The 17201-nt window shown below is 57.1% G+C and overlaps 3 protein-coding genes and 1 long non-coding RNA gene across 6 annotated transcripts; all 4 read left to right on the top strand.

Annotated features, from left to right (window-relative positions):
- The first annotated feature begins 1484 nt into the window (after positions 1–1484).
- On the top strand, positions 1485–4619 carry CIART (circadian associated repressor of transcription). Its single transcript, XM_088535423.1, has 6 exons — positions 1485–1643; positions 1811–1886; positions 2105–2183; positions 2269–2344; positions 2481–2556; positions 4345–4619. The coding sequence occupies exons 1-6, from the start codon at positions 1485–1487 to the stop codon at positions 4617–4619; spliced, it is 741 nt and encodes a 246-aa protein (XP_088391549.1).
- MRPS21 (mitochondrial ribosomal protein S21) lies at positions 3371–3884 on the top strand. The gene is made up of 2 exons (XM_088535333.1): positions 3371–3454; positions 3695–3884. Exons 1-2 carry the CDS (start codon positions 3372–3374, stop codon positions 3873–3875), a joined length of 264 nt encoding a protein of 87 aa, XP_088391459.1. The 5' UTR covers position 3371; the 3' UTR covers positions 3876–3884.
- A 1199-nt stretch (positions 4620–5818) lies between the features above and the next one.
- PRPF3 (pre-mRNA processing factor 3) lies at positions 5819–16037 on the top strand. 3 transcript variants are annotated; one of them, XM_088535530.1, is made up of 16 exons: positions 5819–5963; positions 6720–6850; positions 9745–9891; positions 10080–10163; positions 10271–10491; positions 10929–10967; positions 11063–11369; positions 12007–12173; positions 12532–12608; positions 13223–13366; positions 13514–13613; positions 14239–14352; positions 14445–14563; positions 14845–14928; positions 15385–15446; positions 15767–16037. In XM_088535530.1, exons 1-16 carry the CDS (start codon positions 5819–5821, stop codon positions 15911–15913), a joined length of 2088 nt encoding a protein of 695 aa, XP_088391656.1. In that variant the 3' UTR covers positions 15914–16037. The 3 variants fall into 3 exon arrangements, with proteins under 3 accessions (XP_088391656.1, XP_010219320.1, XP_010219321.1); XM_010221018.2 differs by having other exon boundaries at positions 10926–10967; XM_010221019.2 differs by lacking the exon at positions 10929–10967.
- On the top strand, positions 7549–9060 carry LOC148592279 (uncharacterized). Its single transcript, XR_015913958.1, has 2 exons — positions 7549–7594; positions 8987–9060. It is a non-coding gene; the product is annotated as an uncharacterized LOC148592279 (long non-coding RNA).
- Positions 16038–17201: the final 1164 nt, after the last annotated feature.

Raw genomic sequence — 17201 nt, 5'->3', positions numbered from 1 at the left:
GCGCCCACGTGCGCGGCCATGTGCGCCAGGCGCGTGCACGCGCCCGGATGGGAGGGGGGAACTGCGCATGCGCCCCGCACCGCCCGCGCGCACGTGCGGACACACGCGCGCGCCCGCCGCGGCCCCATTATGTAACTGTGCCGGGCCGGGGGGGGCGCCCCATTGGTTCCTCCGCGGGTGACGCGGCGCCGCGGCCGCGCGCTATTGGTCGGCGGCGGCAGGGGCGGGACCGCGGCCCCATTCATGCCCGCGTGCGGCTGCGCGTGGATCCCGCCGCCGTCACGAGCGCGCGGGGGCGCAGCCGGCCCCGGGACGCTGTGTCCCCCATCCCCGTGCGCCACGTCCCGCATCCCCCATCCTGACATCCCTGTGTCCCTCGGCGTCCCCGCCATCCTGCATCCCCGTGTCCCGTTCTCTCCACACTCCCGTGTCGCCGTGTCCTGCCATCCCCGCGTCCCCACGTCTCCGTGTCTCCACACCCCCGTGTCCGTGTGTCCCCATGTCCCGGGGTCCCCATGTCCCGGTGTCCCCACGCGCTGCCATCCCCGCGTCCCCCGTGTCCCCGCCCCTCCCGGCCGCACCGCCCCCTCCCCTCCGGCCCCGCCCCCGAGGGGGCGTGTCCCGCCGCACCGCACGCAGGGACGCGGCGTGGGGGGCGCCGCGGCCCGGGCCAATCCGCGCGGCGCCGCCTCGCCATTGGCCGCCGGGGCCGCGCCGCGGGCCTATGGGCGCGCAGGGGCGGTGCCCCCGGCCGCCGTGCGGCGGCGGCGCAGCCAATGGGCGTGCGAGGGGCGGGGCGCGGCGGCAGGCACGTGCCGCGCCGCACGTGGCCGCGTGGAGCCGCCCGGAGCCGGCGCCGGGGGCGGCACCGCGGACGGAGCCGGGACCGGAGCCGCCGCCGCCGCGGGGACTGCAGCGACCGGACGAGACGCGGGGCCGCGCGGAGCCGCAGCGGGTGAGAGACGCGGTGGGCGCCGGGATGCGGCGGCCGCCGGTTTTACCGGCGGGGCGGGGGGTTCCCGAGGGGTCCGCGGCGGAGCCGGGTGTCCCCGCGTCCTGCGGGCCGGGGCTGCGAGGGGGAGGCACCGAAGACGGGGGGCCACCTCAGTGCTACCAGGAGGCACCGGCGACAACGCCGAAAACCAACGGGGGGGACGTGGGGACCACCTCGATACTAGCGAGTGGCACCGGGGACCCTCCCCAGCCCTGCCGGGGTGAACCGGGGAGCAGCCCGGCACCCCCGGGGGCGCCGGGAACGCGCCGCTTCCCGGTGTTCCCGGTGTTCCCGGGGTTCCCGATGTTCCCGGGTTCTTTTGCCACGTCCCGCCCAGCCTTGGCCCGGGGCGCGGGCCCGGCCCCACGCGCTCCCCGGGGAGCGGCCGCGCGTGGGCAGCGCCGCGGGGGGGAAGTCACGGATTTGGGTGTTTTTTCCTCCTTTTTCTCTCCCCGCCTCTGCAGTCGCCGTTCCCGAGCGAGGAGCCCCCATGGAGCCCGTGGGCAGCAACGGCAGCCCCGGCCTCGCGGCCCCCCGTGGCCGCCGGCGCCGCCGCCGCCCGGGGCCGCCCCGTGCCCCCCCCGCCAAGCGGCCGCGCGGCGACCCCGAACCCGCCCACAGCGAGGGCGATCGCCTCTTTGCCCAAAAAGTGAGTTATGTGACCCAAAATCCTGCCGAGGAGCATGCGGGTTGGGCAGGCGTCCCCGGGCGCGAGGTTTGCAGATGCCAGGGTGCACAACTGGGTGCAAACTGGGTGCAAACTGGGTGCAAGCTGCAGTACCAGGGCCCTCCTCATCGCCCTCCTCTTCCTCGCAGTGCCAGGAGCTCCAGGGCTTCATCCGGCCCCTGGCCGAGCTGCTCGACGGGCTCAAGATGGGGCGTTACGACAAGGGTGAGTCCCGGGGGGTGCGGGCGCCCACGGGGGAACCCACCCACGTGGGGCCCCAGCACTTTGTGAGCTGACGCTGTCATTAGACATTAACGGGGTGAGGGGAGCAGCCGCGTTCCCGGGTTCCTTCCCGGGGTCCCTTTCCCTGCGTTCGTCTATGGGTTGGGATGCGTTTCCCGCTAGCTTTGCCTCCATCCCATGGGATCTGTGGATGCGCGCAGGGCTGAGCAGCTTCCAGCAGAGCGTGGCCATGGACCGCATCCAGAGGATCATCGGCGTGCTGCAGAAGCCTGAAATGGGGTGAGTTTTGCCCGAAACGGGACAAACCCTCCGCGGGCCGTGGGTGCCGCGTCCCCGCGTGACAGCCCCGCTCGCTGCCCCACAGCGAGCGCTACCTGGGCACGCTGCTGCAGGTGGAGATGATGCTCAAGCTCTGGTTCCCCCACGTCGCCCCCAAATCGGCCGCCTCGGAGCAGCGACGGCGGCGCGGGGACCCCCGCGACGCCTCCCCGGCGCCCGCTGCCGCCGTCACCGCCGCCCGCCCTGGCGTGAGCGTCACGTGGGTGCACGCGGTGCCCGTCTGCGCCCTGCCCGGAGCCGCCGCCGCCAGCCCGGACCCCCCCGCCGCCATCACCGTCACCGTCACCGCCGCCTCCGGCCCCCCAGCGCCGCCCCGGCCCCACAGCCTCCCCGGGGACCCCCCCGACCACGGACACGCCGCCCCCCCGCGCGTCCAGACTGCGGAGCCGCCCGCGCAGCCGCACGCCTGACCATGGATCCCATCCTTTTTATTTCTTTTTTTTTTCCCCTTTAATTATTTCTGCCTTCTCGGGGTTTATATATTTTGTAAACTGAGACTTTGGAAGCGCGCAGGCCGAAACGCTGCAGAAACGGAGCAGTTTGGGACAATTGCGGGTGGAAGCAGCTCTGGTGGGAGCACAGCGCGGGGGTTCCTCCCCCCTGTGGACTGGGGGTGACAGCGGAGACACTCCCGTGCCTTGGACCTCTCCTCCCCCCAGCCCTTCCCCCGCCGCGAGCGCGGGTTTTGGGACAATAAAGGGTTTTTTGGGGGCAATAAAGGGTTTATTGGGGGGCAATAAAAGTCCCTTGGGGTCCACGCGCGGCTCTGCTGGGGGAGGGAGGGGGGACGCGGCTCCGCCCGGCATACGTCACCGCGCGCGGCCCCGCCCCCTGCAGCCTGGCCCCGCCCACGTGCGGCCGAGGCAACCGTCCTCATTACGTAGAGGCCCCGCCCACATCGCGCCAGCCCCTCCCCCTGCAGTCTGGCCACGCCCATCTCTCCGCCTCCCCGCGAAGGCACCGCCCTCCTGCCGTCCCGCCCCCCCGTTGCCATGGCTCCCCACGGCTCCACTTCCGCTTCCGGTGCGTGCGGCGGTGAGTCCTTGGCTCCGGTTCGCTCGGTCCCGGTGCGGGGCGGGGCCAGGCCGGTCTCGGGGGCGCTCCCGGTGCTGACCCGCTCCCGCCGCCATGGCGAACCACGCGCGCTTCGTGGCGCGCACCGTCATGGTGCAGGGCGGCAACGTGGACGCGGCCTACGGCGCGCTCACCAGGCGAGTGGCGCGGCGGGCGGTGCGCGGCTCCCGCCCCGGCGAGCTCCCGCGGGGCCTCCACCCGCCTCCGCTTTCCCCGCGGTTCCCCGCTGCCCGAGCGCCGTTTGGAGAGCGAGCACACACACGAGCTCGCGGAGCTTCCCCGTCACTTTAACGGGGATGGGAAGTTTCCAAACGGGAACCGGCGGGGATCTGGATGCTGGGGAGGCCGGGGCTCTGACCGGCTCCCGCCGCCCGCAGGATCCTCACGCAGGACGGCCTCATCGACGACGTGAAGCGGCGCCGCTACTACGAGAAGCCGTGCCGGCGGCGGCAGCGCGTGGCCTACGAGGCGAGCCGCCGCGTGTACAACGCGGAGATGGCGCGCAAGCTCGCCTTCCTGGCGCGCACCGCCCGCCGCGACCCCTGGCTGGGCTGCTAGGCCCGGCCCCGCGCGCTCCGCAATAAAAGAAGCCTCTGGGCAGCGTGGTCTGTGTTCGCGCTCCGCTCGCGCGTGGAAATCCGGGATAAACCCCTGGGATCGGGAGCGGGGGCGGGGGGGGGGAGGGATCTCCCAGCCCCGCCCCCCGCACGCTCAGCACCTTTTGCGCACGGCCCCTCACGCGCAGTCTCCTCCCCCACTTTGCACACGGCCTTTCGCGCGGGGCGGTGCGTCACTCGTGACGTAGCGCGGGGAGGGGAGAGCCCCACGTGACTCGGGCGGCTGGGGACGCGTCACGTGTCCGAGCTGCGCTTGTTCCCCCCTCCCCCCGCCTCCACCGTCTCCTTCCCGGCATCCCCCGCGCGGGCGCGCGCAGGCGCCTCGCGGCCGTTTCCGCTTCCGCCCCGACGCGCCGTCGCCGTCCGGGCCCTGTCGCCGCCGCCCGGCCCGGCCCGGGCCCCGTCGCTGTCGCCGTCGGGGAGCCCCGGGGAGCTCCCGCGAGCGCGGGGGCCGCCGCGCGGTGAGGGGGCCGCGCCGGGGGGCGGCGGCAGACGGCGGGGCCTTCCCGTGCGGGGCGCCGCGTTAGCGGGGCTGGGCGCGGGGCTCGGGGTGAAGCGGCCGCCCGTTTTACGGGTCTGCGTGTTTATTTATGCGCCTCTTTATTCCCCGGGCGCTTGGCGGGCCGCGCTGCCAGGCGGGTTTGCCGCCGGGCTCCCCGGTATACCGGTGTGTTACGCGTTATGAACGGGGTTATAACGGCGGGGCTGGGGTTACGTGCGCGCGCGTTGTGTAGCTGCCGCTGCTGTGTGTGCACCTATAGCTGAGGCCGTGCGTGTGTTCATCCGTGTACGGGTAGCCGGGGCTCTGGCCGGTTTGACTTCCCGCGGCTCCCGGGGCTCCCTTGGGAAGCGCCGGGCGCTCTCGGTTGCGGAACCGGCACCCGCGGCGGCTTCGGACGGGCTCCATAAAAACGCAGGGGATTCCCCCTTTGTGCTTGGCCGCCCCTAAGGAGCCCCCGGGAAAGCGCAGCCCCCTCTCCTGAGCCCCTTGGCAACCTCTGTGTTTGCTTCTCCTTGCTGCTTCCCACAAACCCTACATTAAAATCCGTTTTATTAGCACTGAAACCAAAGGTTTGCCCCTTCCTCCCCCTCTTTCTAAGCAATAGCCTCATTTCAGGTGCTTTCTGTTTAAATAGACCCGCGTTAACAGCTGGGCCTTTCCTTGCCCGTTGCTCCTTAAGATGATTTTTCTCCTGTTTCCAGTTAAAGGACACTTGGTTTCTAAATCAGATTAGGCGCCAAGTGCGTAATTAAATGTTGCACTTGGAGCCTGGCGTTAAATGTAAGAACCACCAATGACTAGAGAGATTTTTGTCTTGAAAACCTGTAATTTGGCGTTGGGCTCAAAGCGATCGGGCTGTTTGATGCGCTGCTGCTGCCGAGCCCAGGACGAGGCTGGTTTCAGTGGCAAACGCAGAGCCGACACGTGCGGAATTTTAAGCATTAGCAAATCTGGTCGCTGAATGAGACTTTTCAAATTCACATTAAGCATTGACACAAATTTCTGGGATCTGGATCATGGGGCCCAGAACCAATCCCGCATCCAGGCTGGCCCAGCGAGGCGGGATGAGATCCTGTCCTGCAGATTGGGGCTCGTATGGAGCAGCCCTGAGCCCTGCCCTGCGTGTCTTGTGTCTTAGGGGGGGGTCCATATCTCATTATTTAGCCCACCTCGTTCAGGACAAGCTTGTGCTGGTGGTTTTCAGGGAAGAGAAACGACTCTTTGTCCATTACTAGTTGACTTAAAATAAACAAGCAAAACTAATCTCCAAGAGCTTTCGCCGGTTGTAAGCTTCCCCTTTTTCGCTTTTTAAAGCTAATCTGTATTTTCTTTTTCCCTTGTCCCTCTGCCTTTCAGGGTGACTGAAATCGGCCGCAGCGAAGATGTCGCTGTCCAAGAGGGAGCTGGACGAGCTGAAGCCATGGATCGAGAAGACGGTGAAGCGGGTCCTGGGCTTCTCGGAGCCCACCGTGGTCACGGCCGCGCTCAACTGCGTGGGCAAGGGCATGGACAAGAAGAAAGCGGCCGGTACGTCCCAGGCTGCAGCCGCTCGTGCGAGCGCTCGGAGCCCGTGACACAAGGAGCAGTAAAACAGGCAGCTTCTGGGCTGGTGTTTCACATTTGCCCCTCGCTTGGGTTATGCAGCACGTGGAATCTGTGTCCGATGGTATTTTACAGTTAAACGGCATGAAATGGCACCAGTCTTGTACATGGAGCGAGCAATATAGGTGCTTTTCCTGGCACATGGAGCACGTAAATGAACTGCAAGTTCCGCCCATGTAGGAGTGTGTTAGAGCTGCCCTTTAGCAGACGTTGTGCTGTGTTCAGAAGAGCTTTTAATGGGATGTAAACTCCACTAACACCCCCGGGAGAGTGACCTGTGCTCAGCTCTGTGGCAGGCTGTGGTTTCAGGGGGTACCCCCCTCGTGCTCGTTCGTGTTGAGCTAGTTTTGTGCACAAACCCTTGGTGCTGTCGTACGCGTGCGATTCCTGACTCACCTGAACACAGCAAAGGGGAGTGGGAGCAAATGCACCCAGATGGACTCCTATGGAGTGAATTTAAACATCCTGATGGAAGGATTTCTGTTCGTTCATCCTTTTCCCGACCCCTGAGAAACTGGAATCTGCAGATCCCAGAGGCCTGTAGAGCCCAGGCCGTGGGTCCCCCTGCGTTAGATTGAAGCCACCTGTACCCGAGTGTTTTGTGGCTTCACAGAGTTTTCTGTTTTCCTGCTTATTCCAGAGCGAATTTTGCCATTTACACACGCTCCTCTTCTTCTCTAGACCACCTCAAGCCCTTTCTGGACGATTCCACGCTGCGGTTTGTGGACAAGCTCTTTGAGGCGGTGGAAGAAGGCCGAAGCTCCAGGCACTCCAAGTCTAACAGTGACCGGAATCGAAAGCGGGAGCTGAAGGTGAGCCAAGGACTCGTTACTGATCCGTGTTGCATGGTGTCTGCAGGCCCTGGAGGCAGCCCTGGCACTGCCACGTTTTCCTCTTCCAGAGAGGTACATCTTGTAATGCTTAAAAGTTCAAGAGAAAAGACCCTTCTCCATGATGAAGTGTGTGAGCCTTTACCTTTCAGTTCTTGCCTTCTAAAGAGGGAGTGAATTGCTCTCCTCGGTGGCGTCTGAGTCTGGCAGCCGGGCCTTTTGGTTTCTTTAACAATCTCTTAGGCTTGTGTAAAAGAGTAATTTTAAATAACAGGGCTCAGTCTCTTGGTTTTCTTTCTTCTTTATCTGCTGCTGTTGGGGTGTCCCAGCTGGCAGTAACTTGCTCTTCCTTGCTTGGATGTGCCGCGTTTCGGTCTTTTCTTGTCCTTATCCAATGGGTCTCTCTGTGGTGGGTTCTCTGGTGGGTTTTCATCCTCTCTCCATTTGCTGAATCTTGCCTGGAATCCACAGAGGGCAATTTTTGGCAACCTCTTTCCCCCTCACGTTACCACAAGGTCAGTCGCAGCAAGGCTGTGACGGTTCCCTCGTGTTTCTCCCATCTAACGCTTGCCTGGGATGGTGGAAGTCTTGTGCATCCAAACCTGTTTTCACCCGCTTTGTTCTCTTGAAGACTTTACTCGCCACCTTCTGGAATTGCATTTTTTTTCATCATTCGCATTCCGAGTTTAAAAGTGGCTACTCTACATGCTGCTCCCTGCTTACAAAGTAAGTTCCCTTTTGCTTTTTCTGAGGCTCTGAATTTATGTTAATCTGTGTTTCTCTATAATGTTTGCTTAGTCAGTATTTAACCTCAGGTGTCCAGAATAATCCCTTTCAGAACTGGGATCTGTGTCTTTCCGGGTGTATTGTGAGACAGCTGCCTTCACTCCTTCTTTTCCATTTGAAGCTTTTTGGTTTTGTGTTGTCTGGCTGAGATTTATCCCATGCCAGAGAGGGGTCTCTTCCAGAAACGTTATTGGGCTACGTTACTGCAATCAGGCACTTCCTGTCCTGCAGATTTGGTGCAGCCTGAGGAGCAGCAGGGCAACTTTCTCTTGTTTGACACTAAATTAAGGCCTCAACCTGAGCTGGACTGACCTGGGTTAGGTGATTTGGTCCATACGGAGCAGTGGGTGCTGGTTTAAAGGTCTTCAGTCTTCTGCAGCTTTCTTGGTCACGGCAGAGGTGCCAGTAAAGCATCTTTCAAGTATTCCTGTACTTGAACCCATTTTAATTTGGGTCTTAGACCAGTACATCTGCTGACCCTGCCATGGGACTGTTGGAAAATGAGACTTTGGGCAATGCTGTTTTATCCTGTGGAATTCCTCATGGCTCTTTGACACCTTAGGGAAGTGATGAGAGGGCAGGAACGTCGTGGATTGTCCACGGTGGCAGAGCAGAACTGCAGCTTTGTGCAGTGCCTGTTCCAGTCTTGCAGCGCTATGCGTGGGCCCTGCAGCTTCAACCCTTGATCATCTTCACCAATGGGAATTATTTTGCCCGTTTTCCGACCGTCTTGTCCTCTGGCCTTCCTTGGAGGAGCATAATTCCAGCAGAGGGAGGGAAGGGCGCAGCGTCCTGCTGGAGAGGGACACGGGTGTTAACGCTGGCACGTTGGAATCGTCCCGGGCACAGGGACAGGCACTTCCTCCCCCTTGCAAAGCCCTTTGGGTGTCCTGCATCACCGTGGATGGTCGGTGCTGTCACTTTCCAAGCTATTCCAGAGCAGCAGAGCTATCCACATCTCTTGGACACCGGCACGAGGAGAGCAGACCCATCTGCCAAACCCCCGGCCTCTCTGAATTCTCCTTTCTTGGGGATCCTTCATCAACATCCAGGGAAAACGCCACATCGTGGCTGTAGCAGAATGATATTGATTTTCCCCCACTGCAGGTTTTAGAGTTGAGTTTATGCTTGGTCTGTAGCAATGAGCAGTGGATTAATTCAAAATATGACTTACCTGGTCGCGTGAGCTTCTTCAGCGCTCTGCCTGGCCTTCCTTCTGCCTCTTTGGTTAACTTTCGTGGGGTAGGTCATTGCTTGGGAAGTTTCAGGAACTAAAACGTAATGGTCTACACACTTTATACTATGGGCAAGTCCTTTCTCTTGAACTTGTAGGTTTTCCAAGAAGTACCTGTGTCTGGATGAGGATGTGTCCTTGTAGAATATGAACCATTATAGTGAAGAAGGGATTTCAACTAACGCTTACAACCGGTGTGTATATTTTCTTTTCAAATAATACCTTCACACACACTACAGTAACACAGCCACATGGACAAATCCAGTTTACACAAACCGTCCTTCACTGATTGAATGTCACAGTCACACAAGCAGCTTCCCCCAGCATAAAATTCTGTGCAAAGTGTGTTTGCCCTTTGGTTTTGTGATCTCCGTGCTGTTCCTGTTCTCCAAGCTGCCCTTTGGGAGAGCACAGCTGGGCAGTGCAGCTCCCCTCACCGCATCCGCTGCGCTGAACAGTTGGAAGGGCCACTCAGGTCAGTTTGTGTGCAGGTTTCTCTGCCTCTCTGCGTAGATTTTTGAGACCTTAGATCTCCTCGGTGCCTCAGAAGTGCCTCTGAGCGCCCGGTGGAACGATGGGAGCCTCTACACAAGCGTGTTCTTGTGATGCCTCCATCCCTTTGGTTATGGGATGGGCCCTTGTTGATGCTTCCGTGGCTGGGAGCCAAGGCAGGGCTCCCTGGTGCAGGATTAGCAGCAGGCAGTGCATGGACCTCCAAGTCCTTGCAGCTACAAGGCAGTGATGACGTTGTGTTGCCTCGATGAGACTTGCACGGTGGCTTGTTTTGAAGGAGTGACAACGAGGAGAATTCTTTGCCTTTAACCCCCTTTTCCCCCCTTCTCTCCTTTTACCTCAGGATGTGTTTGGTGATGACTCGGAGGTCTCCAAGGAATCTTCTGGTGTGAAGAAGCGGCGCATTCCGCGGTTCGAGGAGGTTGAGGATGAGCCGGAGGTTATTCCAGGGCCGCCTTCGGAGAGCCCCGGGATGCTCACCAAGCTGCAGGTTAGCCTTGCTAGGCTGGCTCAGAGATTTTGAACCCTGACGTGGGTTAACATTTCCTCCTCATCCTAACTCGTGTTGCTGGCGTTTGCAGCTGTAAATAGCAGAGGAGGAGGTGGAGGCTCTGTTGTTGAGGGCCCCTTGTGTCCTTGGTAGAGCCAAGAAATGAGTGTCCGATTCTCTTTCCACAGATCAAACAGATGATGGAGGCCGCCACGCGCCAGATTGAGGAGAGGAAAAAGCAGCTGAGCTTCATCAGTCCTCCAACACCACAGGTACCCACTGGAAGCAACAGGGAAATCCCATGCTCCGTTTCAGCTAGACGTGTTGACCTAGACGTGCTGAAACGGGTGGGTACCAATGCTCGTTTCTCTCCCAACAGCCAAAAATCTCCTCTTCATCCCAATCCGATCGTCTCCCCATCGGCAACACTATCCAGCCCTCCCAGGCAGCAACGTTCATGAATGATGCCATTGAGAAGGCCAGGAAAGCTGCGGAGCTGCAAGCCCGAATTCAGGCTCAGCTGGCCTTGAAACCAGGGCTTATAGGCAATGCCAACATGGTGGGGCTGGCCAACCTGCACGCCATGGGGATTGCACCTCCGTGAGTACCTGCAGTTGCTGAATTCCCCCGTCATTCTGATGATAAAAGGCCAGAATGCTGACAGAGGGTTTCTCCAACGTGGTTTTGGCTCCTCAGCAGAGGCCTTAAAGGCTGCTGAAGGAATGAGAGTGTTAAAGGGGTGAGATGAAGGTTGCTCCTTCCCTGGGTGAGACTCTCGCAGCTTCTGCGTGTTAAGATTTGAGTTCTTCCTGGCTGTAGAGATGAGATTTATGTTGCAAAGAGGCCTTTGGTGTAGCTGGTGCGTTGTGCCAGCAGCCTGGCAAACTCGTGCCCGTGCCCTGAAGTGCCACCCCCAAGAAACTGTGCGGGCTGGTGCTTGGGATGACTGAACTTTATGAACTGTTTTACTGCCTTGACTGTGGCTGATGTGTAACTGCCCTGAAGTGGCTTGATATCTCCTTTCTCTTGATTAGAAGGGCATTACCTGGACAGATGAGAGCTTTCACAAATCATAGGTTAGTCCAGTGGCTACCATGGAAATGCACCTCTTATTCCCTTTGCCTTAATGCTGTAACCACATTTTAATGCCCTCTATGTGTCTTGCCACCAGGAAGGTGGAACTGAAGGATCAGACAAAGCCCACGCCACTGATCTTGGATGAACAAGGCCGAACTGTTGATGCGACTGGTAAAGAGATTGAATTGACTCACCGCATGCCAACCCTAAAAGCAAACATCCGAGCTGTGAAGAGAGAGCAGTTCAAACAGCAGCTAAAAGAAAAGCCCTCCGAAGATATGGAGTCGAACACTTACTTTGACCCTCGGGTCTCCATAACCCCAGCCCAGCGTCAGAAACGCACCTTTAAGTTCCATGAGAAAGGCAAATTTGAGAAAATTGCACAGAGGTTGCGAACGAAGGTATTTGAGGTCTTGCCATGCTAACTGAGAGCACAGAAATGAGGGGTCAGTTCAGGACAGGAGATGACTTTCCTCTCCTGGTGTGTGAAGGGAGCTCACTTGGAGTAAGAAGCTTCTCAGTGAAGTCACCTGAAACTTTTCTGTCAGCATGAGGCCTTTTGGAAAGGCAGGCATCAAAATAGCTTGTTTGTAGGAAGTGTTTTCTTACAGCTGTCTTATCTGGATGGAAGATAAAACTCTTTTTGACAAAAAAAGAAAATTTCCAAAAGGAATTGACCAATTTCCCAATTTCCTGGCCACCTCTTCTTTCCGTAAAAGCAATCACTCTAAAGATAGAAATCTAAATGAATCTTAGTAAAATGCCCAAATCCTTGGGGAGAAAGGGAGAGAAAAAAGTCCGTGGATGTGGTGTCCAGAGAGGTGTTATCGGGATTGCTCGGGGAGCCGGGAAGGCTCAGCAGGAGAGCACATTGTGGCAAGTGTGTGAGCTTCTGCAAAAGCTCTCCATCATCTCTGTAGTTTCTTTTGTGGTTTGCTTCAGCTTGGAATAAAAAAAAATAGCAGGTGCATGTTGGGCTTCTTCTGGAGGTTGTGCTATTTTGGAATGACCTTTATGTGTCACTTTTCTTGTCCGCAGGCTCAACTAGAAAAACTGCAGGCAGAGATCTCTCAGGCTGCCAGAAAGACCGGGATACACACCTCTACCAAGTTGGCCCTTATTACCCCCAAAAAGGAGCTGAAAGAAGGGGAGATCCCAGAAATAGAGTGGTGGGACTCTTACATCATCCCGAATGGCCTCGAGCTGTAAGTATTTGATATTTTACCTGCAAGGTTTTTGATTGTTGTGCTGTAGGAGGAAACTTGGTGGATTTCTTGGGAATAATGTGGTGGTTTCCCGAAGGAAGCTGCAGATGCTCTCAGCACTTTTGCTAACCAAAGCGTTAGTATCCGTTTGAGCAGTTGGATTTAGAGGGGCACTAGGTTTGCTTCCAGAGCCGTTCTGTGGTGCCAACAGTTGCCATTCTGGGTCAGGATCTTGTGTGTGCCAAAAACCCTTCAGAGTTGGCCCAGGGGAGCGTTACTTGTTCATGGCTTGTGTTGAGCAGAAGGCAGGAATCCAGCTGCTGAGGTCTGCAGTGATGCCCAACTCTCTCCTTTCTAGAACAAGCGGAACATCCAAGAGAGATTACTTCGGGATCACGAACCTTGTGGAGCACCCAGCACAACTAAACCCCCCAGGTATGTTCCGTGGCCATCCAGCATCGGACCCGTGCTGGTTTGGGTTGATTAAATGGTCTGGTTGGTAATTGCAGAGGCAAGGCAGCGTGGGAGCTGCTGGTAATGCTGCTGACTGCTGTCCCTTCCTGCTGTGGGGAAGGAAACGGTGCCAAGATAAATCCTAAAGCTTTGCTAAGATAGCAAGGAAAGAGCTGAGGTCCGGAAGGAGGATGTCACTCTACCTAGTGGATGCTTCACTTAAAAACTACAGCGCTTAACTGCAGTCTGTGTGTTTATCAGCAGCCTCCCACGTGCTAAGCTGGGGGAGTGGTGTAGATAAGAGATCTGTTTGTCTGTAGCAGGCCCATTTTTGATGTTCTCGCTCCAGGAAGAGCTATAAAACAACCACAAAGTGTTTTATGTTTGCATATAAGTCTATAAATAGTAAAACCCCATTTTCATGAGTTTGATATAAAGAAGCTGCAGTGTTGCAAAGAGGAGATCGTCAATAAAGTGTGAATATAATGGAGTGTGGCTAAGAATCTGTTCCCCAGTAACGGCAGCGAGACCATTGGCATTTCTGTCTCGTTTCCAAAAGCAGCTTTGTGTTTATGGTGCCCCCGTTTCTCTCGCAGTGGACAGCGACACCCCGGTGACCCTTGGTGTTTATTTAACTAAAAAAGAGCAGAAGAAGTTACGGCGACAGACTCGGAGAGAAGCTCAGAAGGAGCTGCAGGAGAAAGTCAGGCTGGGCTTGATGCCACCACCAGAGCCCAAAGGTAAACGGCTGCGGCGGCCAACAGGCTGGCACGGGATGTTCCTGCTGGAACAAGCAGCACAGCCCAATAAGACACATTTTTCCTTCCTTATGGCAAGTTGGTATCTGGCAGGAGCCTCTGACGCTTCCTCTCTCATCTCCCCTGCAGTAAGAATCTCCAACCTGATGCGAGTGCTGGGGACAGAAGCCGTTCAGGACCCGACAAAAGTCGAAGCTCATGTCAGAGCACAGATGGCAAAGAGGCAGAAGTAGGTGGCACATCATGCCACTTTTGTTCTTCATTTTGGGGTGGATTTAATATTACTGCTGCATCTATTTATTGCTAGAGAGTGAAATCCCTGAGCTGATGCAGGAAAGCAGGAGTGCTGTTTTCTTTTATGTGTTGCCTTTGGAGCATATTTCAGAAGGGAGTTGGGTTCTAATGACCTCGTCAGCTCCTGCCACCTCCTAGGCAGCCACTGGAATGGCCTTATGACCTGTGTTAAATGAGTGACTTGTGACGATGATTGCTTGGCAAATTGCAGTGCTTACTAACGCACATTTTGCTGAAATGACCGGAGGAGACTGAATTTCCTGCCCGAGAACACTTAGTACCAGAGGTCTGGTCACAAATGCAGCGAGCGGTGCCGCTCCTTGTGCGTTTGGCCCAGGCTCCATGTGTTCTCCCATTCATCTGTGCAAGGTTGTTGGGGTTAAAAAAAGCCGTAGAGCCTTCAGCTGAGGCAGGTGAAGGCAGAATGTGGGATGGAAATGAAGCTGCTTTAGGGTCAGTTAAACACATCCCATGTGTGAGGCCGGAAGGATCAATCGGGATGCTGCAATGGGCACACAGGAGGCTGCATTTCTACTTATCGCTGCGTCCTTCCCATGCAGAGCTCACGAAGAAGCAAACGCTGCAAGAAAACTAACAGCAGAACAACGAAAAGCCAAGAAAATTAAAAAGCTCAAAGAAGATATTTCCCAGGGAGTTCACATAGCTGTGTATAGGTGAGTGCTGAGCTGTGCGCTCTGACCAAATTGCTTTTCATATGCCTATTTCAGCTACACCAGACAAATGACAAATTTTATCTTGTCTTTAGGGTCAGAAACTTGAGCAATCCAGCAAAAAAATTCAAAATTGAGGCGAACGCTGGCCAGCTCTACTTAACAGGCGTGGTGGTTTTACACAAAGATGTCAACGTGGTCGTGGTAGAAGGAGGTAAGAGACAGGCTTTGCTCTGTTGAACCAAAAACCATTCAAAACTTCTTTTTTTTTTTTTTTAAAGTACTTGAAAGGAACTAGAACACATGTTGTATTGAAGGCTTGTGCATGTCAGGGATCACTAGTGCTGGCCTTGCTTGGTCCATGCTTTCCTGGGCAACTGAGCGTGCTTTGAAAGGCTTAGTACTATTCGCAGGTGTCATTTTGCTGCTACTTCAAATCTGGAGTTTTTAGAAGGTTTTAAGAACTGTGTGAATGTGAATTTCCATCCCCTCCAGGTCCAAAAGCACAGAAGAAATTCAAACGTCTTATGCTCCATCGAATAAAATGGGATGAGCAAACATCAAACACAAAGGGAGAGGGTAAGCGTGAAACTATGCAGGGAGGGCGGTAGCAACAGATTAGCTTGTAATAACTTGAAGTTTTTTTTTTTTTCTCTCTAGAGTTTTGCAAAGTAGACTTAATTTTAAAATGCAGCTTCCTGTCATGTATCAAGAGCCACTGTAGTGCTGATATTCTGTTTTAATTTGCCAAAAAAACATCGGGGGGGCTGTGTGTGGCAGGAGGGGGAATGTTTTGCAACCTTTGGGGGTTTTGGGTGTCATGTAAGAAAGGATGGAGCCCTAGAAAGGGGGGTGTTTGAGGCTGGGGATCCTAACCCAGAGCAGCAGGTAGCTGAAATGTCAGGGCTGGCACAGAGGTGGCAGTGGTACCTGCTGTCCCTAACTGCTCGCAGAGGAGCTGCGACTTGGGTGTCACTTAGCGGTGGCAGTTGCTATTTCACAGCCAGGGAGACGAGAACTTGCTTTATTTTTCAGATGACGACGAGTCTGATGAGGAAGCTGTTAAGAAAGCAAACAAATGCTCTCTGGTTTGGGAGGTGAGTAGCACTTTGAGTTAAGTGTGAGTTCTGGGAGCTGAGTCTGGACAGAAGCTAACCCTGTAACAGAGCAGTGGAGGCAGAAAGTAATTAATCTGAACCTTTGGGTCATACAAAATCTTAGTGGCTTTATTCTTTCTGCACACGTTGATTTAAGGATAGCAGATTGATGAGCACCTCCCCCTGCACAATGTAACTCAGACGTGCTGTGGCAGTCTGGCTAATCATTTGTTAAACAGTATTTTTCCTGGGCTTGCTGTGCACTTCCAGGTATTTTAGTCTAGGCTGCACCAAGGAACGGTCCCTTTTCTCTCTTCCAGGGCACAGCAAAGGATCGCAGCTTTGGCGAGATGAAATTTAAGCAGTGCCCCACTGAAAACATGGCACGGGAGCACTTTAAAAAGCACGCAGCAGAGCACTACTGGGACCTGGCTCTGAGCGAATCCGTGCTGGAATCCACAGACTGAGGGTGCCGCTGCCCCGGCATTCCTGGCCGTTTGGGAACGATACCTCGCGGGAACTCGGACGAGCCCCTTCCTCCCCTCCGCTCTCCACAGTACAAGGCATACGATTAAAGAAATATTTTTTAAAGCAAACCCCAGTTACACTTGTTTTCTGGCTGAATGCAGCTCGTGGAGCTTGCGGTACAAACCCGCCGGCCGCTAGCACTGCTTGTAGGTGTTTTGCTTTCTCTGGGAAGGATGCAGTTTTGGGGTAGGGGGAGAGAACCTGTTTCAGCCCTGTCTTTAGTCCTTCAGGAACCCAATCGCGCGGTCTCAGAGTGAGGTACGAGTGTCCTTGGCGCCTGCGGACGCTGCTTTTGGGTTGAGCCCCACACGTTACAGGTAAGCAGTGGAATTTGTAAAGCAGAGTAGGAGACGGGGACTTAGCCCACATCCTATATTTACATAATAAACAGTTCTGTTTGTTTTTTTTTAAAGGAAGTCCAGGCTCTGTTTCTTTACATCGTCCTCCTGGCCTGGGGGGGTTCCCACAGTGGGATGGGGGGGCTCCGTCTTTTACAGCAAGGAGGGGACTGAGTTGTTAAAGATGTGAGTTCTGCAGGGCTGGGGGGAGCTTTGGGAGGGTTTATTATTTTGTATTTTTAATGGTAAATAGTCGGTTCTGGAGAACCTCGCTGCTGCTTTTTGCTCCAAGCACTGAGGTATGTGGGTTTCAGTGCCCCTCTGCCTTCACGGGGGCAGGACCAGGTGGGTAACGGGGGCTCCCCGGGGCCAGGGGTGGCGGAGAAGGGCGCGCGACGGAGCCCGGCGGCCCCGGCGCCTCCCGCCGCTACCGGGGCCATGGCGGGGGAACCGGGCCCCTCCCGCGCATGCGTGAGGCAGGCGGAGGGGGTGGCAGCGCGCATGCGCAGCGGCGGCGGGGGGGCGCGAGGCGCCTGCGCGCCGCCGCGAGGGCGACTCTGCGCATGCTCCCCGGGAGGGGGGGGCGGAGGCGCGGCCTGCGCGTGCGCAGGGGCGGCCCGCGGCGCCTCCGGTCAGGGAGCCGCGCACAAAATGGCGGCGGGGGGGCGGGCTCTGCGCGCCGGGGGCTGAGCGACCGGGGGCGCGGGCGGGGCGAGGAGGCCCCAAAGCCCCCGGCGGGCGGGGGAGGGGGGAGCAAAAACCGTGAGGAAGAGGGAAAAAAAAAAAAAAATTGTGAGCGGGGGAAACGCCGTGAGCGGGGGGCGGGGGGGCAGAGCGGGGAGGGGAGAGGCGGGGGGGCGGCGCGCGCTCCCGCCGCCCCCGCGCACCG

Source organism: Tinamus guttatus, unplaced genomic scaffold (genome assembly GCF_059628265.1).
Source record: "Tinamus guttatus ecotype Peru unplaced genomic scaffold, ASM5962826v1 Tinamus_guttatus_pri_ptg000629l, whole genome shotgun sequence".
Classification (NCBI taxonomy): domain Eukaryota; kingdom Metazoa; phylum Chordata; class Aves; order Tinamiformes; family Tinamidae; genus Tinamus; species Tinamus guttatus.
This window is presented reverse-complemented; position numbering and strand designations above follow the sequence as displayed.

Coding starts and splice junctions, on each gene's coding strand:
- CIART (XM_088535423.1), top strand. CDS start 1,485: ATGGAGCCCGTGGGCAGCAACGGCAGCCCCGGCCTCGCGGCCCCCCGT. Junction 1,887..2,104: donor GATGGGGCGTTACGACAAGG/GTGAGTCCCGGG, acceptor GGATGCGCGCAG/GGCTGAGCAGCTTCCAGCAG. Junction 2,557..4,344: donor TCCGGCCCCCCAGCGCCGCC/CCGGCCCCACAG, acceptor CCCCGTCGCTGT/CGCCGTCGGGGAGCCCCGGG.
- PRPF3 (XM_010221018.2), top strand. CDS start 5,819: ATGTCGCTGTCCAAGAGGGAGCTGGACGAGCTGAAGCCATGGATCGAG. Junction 13,367..13,513: donor GCCACCACCAGAGCCCAAAG/GTAAACGGCTGC, acceptor TCTCCCCTGCAG/TAAGAATCTCCAACCTGATG. Junction 15,447..15,766: donor AATGCTCTCTGGTTTGGGAG/GTGAGTAGCACT, acceptor TCTCTCTTCCAG/GGCACAGCAAAGGATCGCAG.
- MRPS21 (XM_088535333.1), top strand. CDS start 3,372: ATGGCGAACCACGCGCGCTTCGTGGCGCGCACCGTCATGGTGCAGGGC. Junction 3,455..3,694: donor GCCTACGGCGCGCTCACCAG/GCGAGTGGCGCG, acceptor CGCCGCCCGCAG/GATCCTCACGCAGGACGGCC.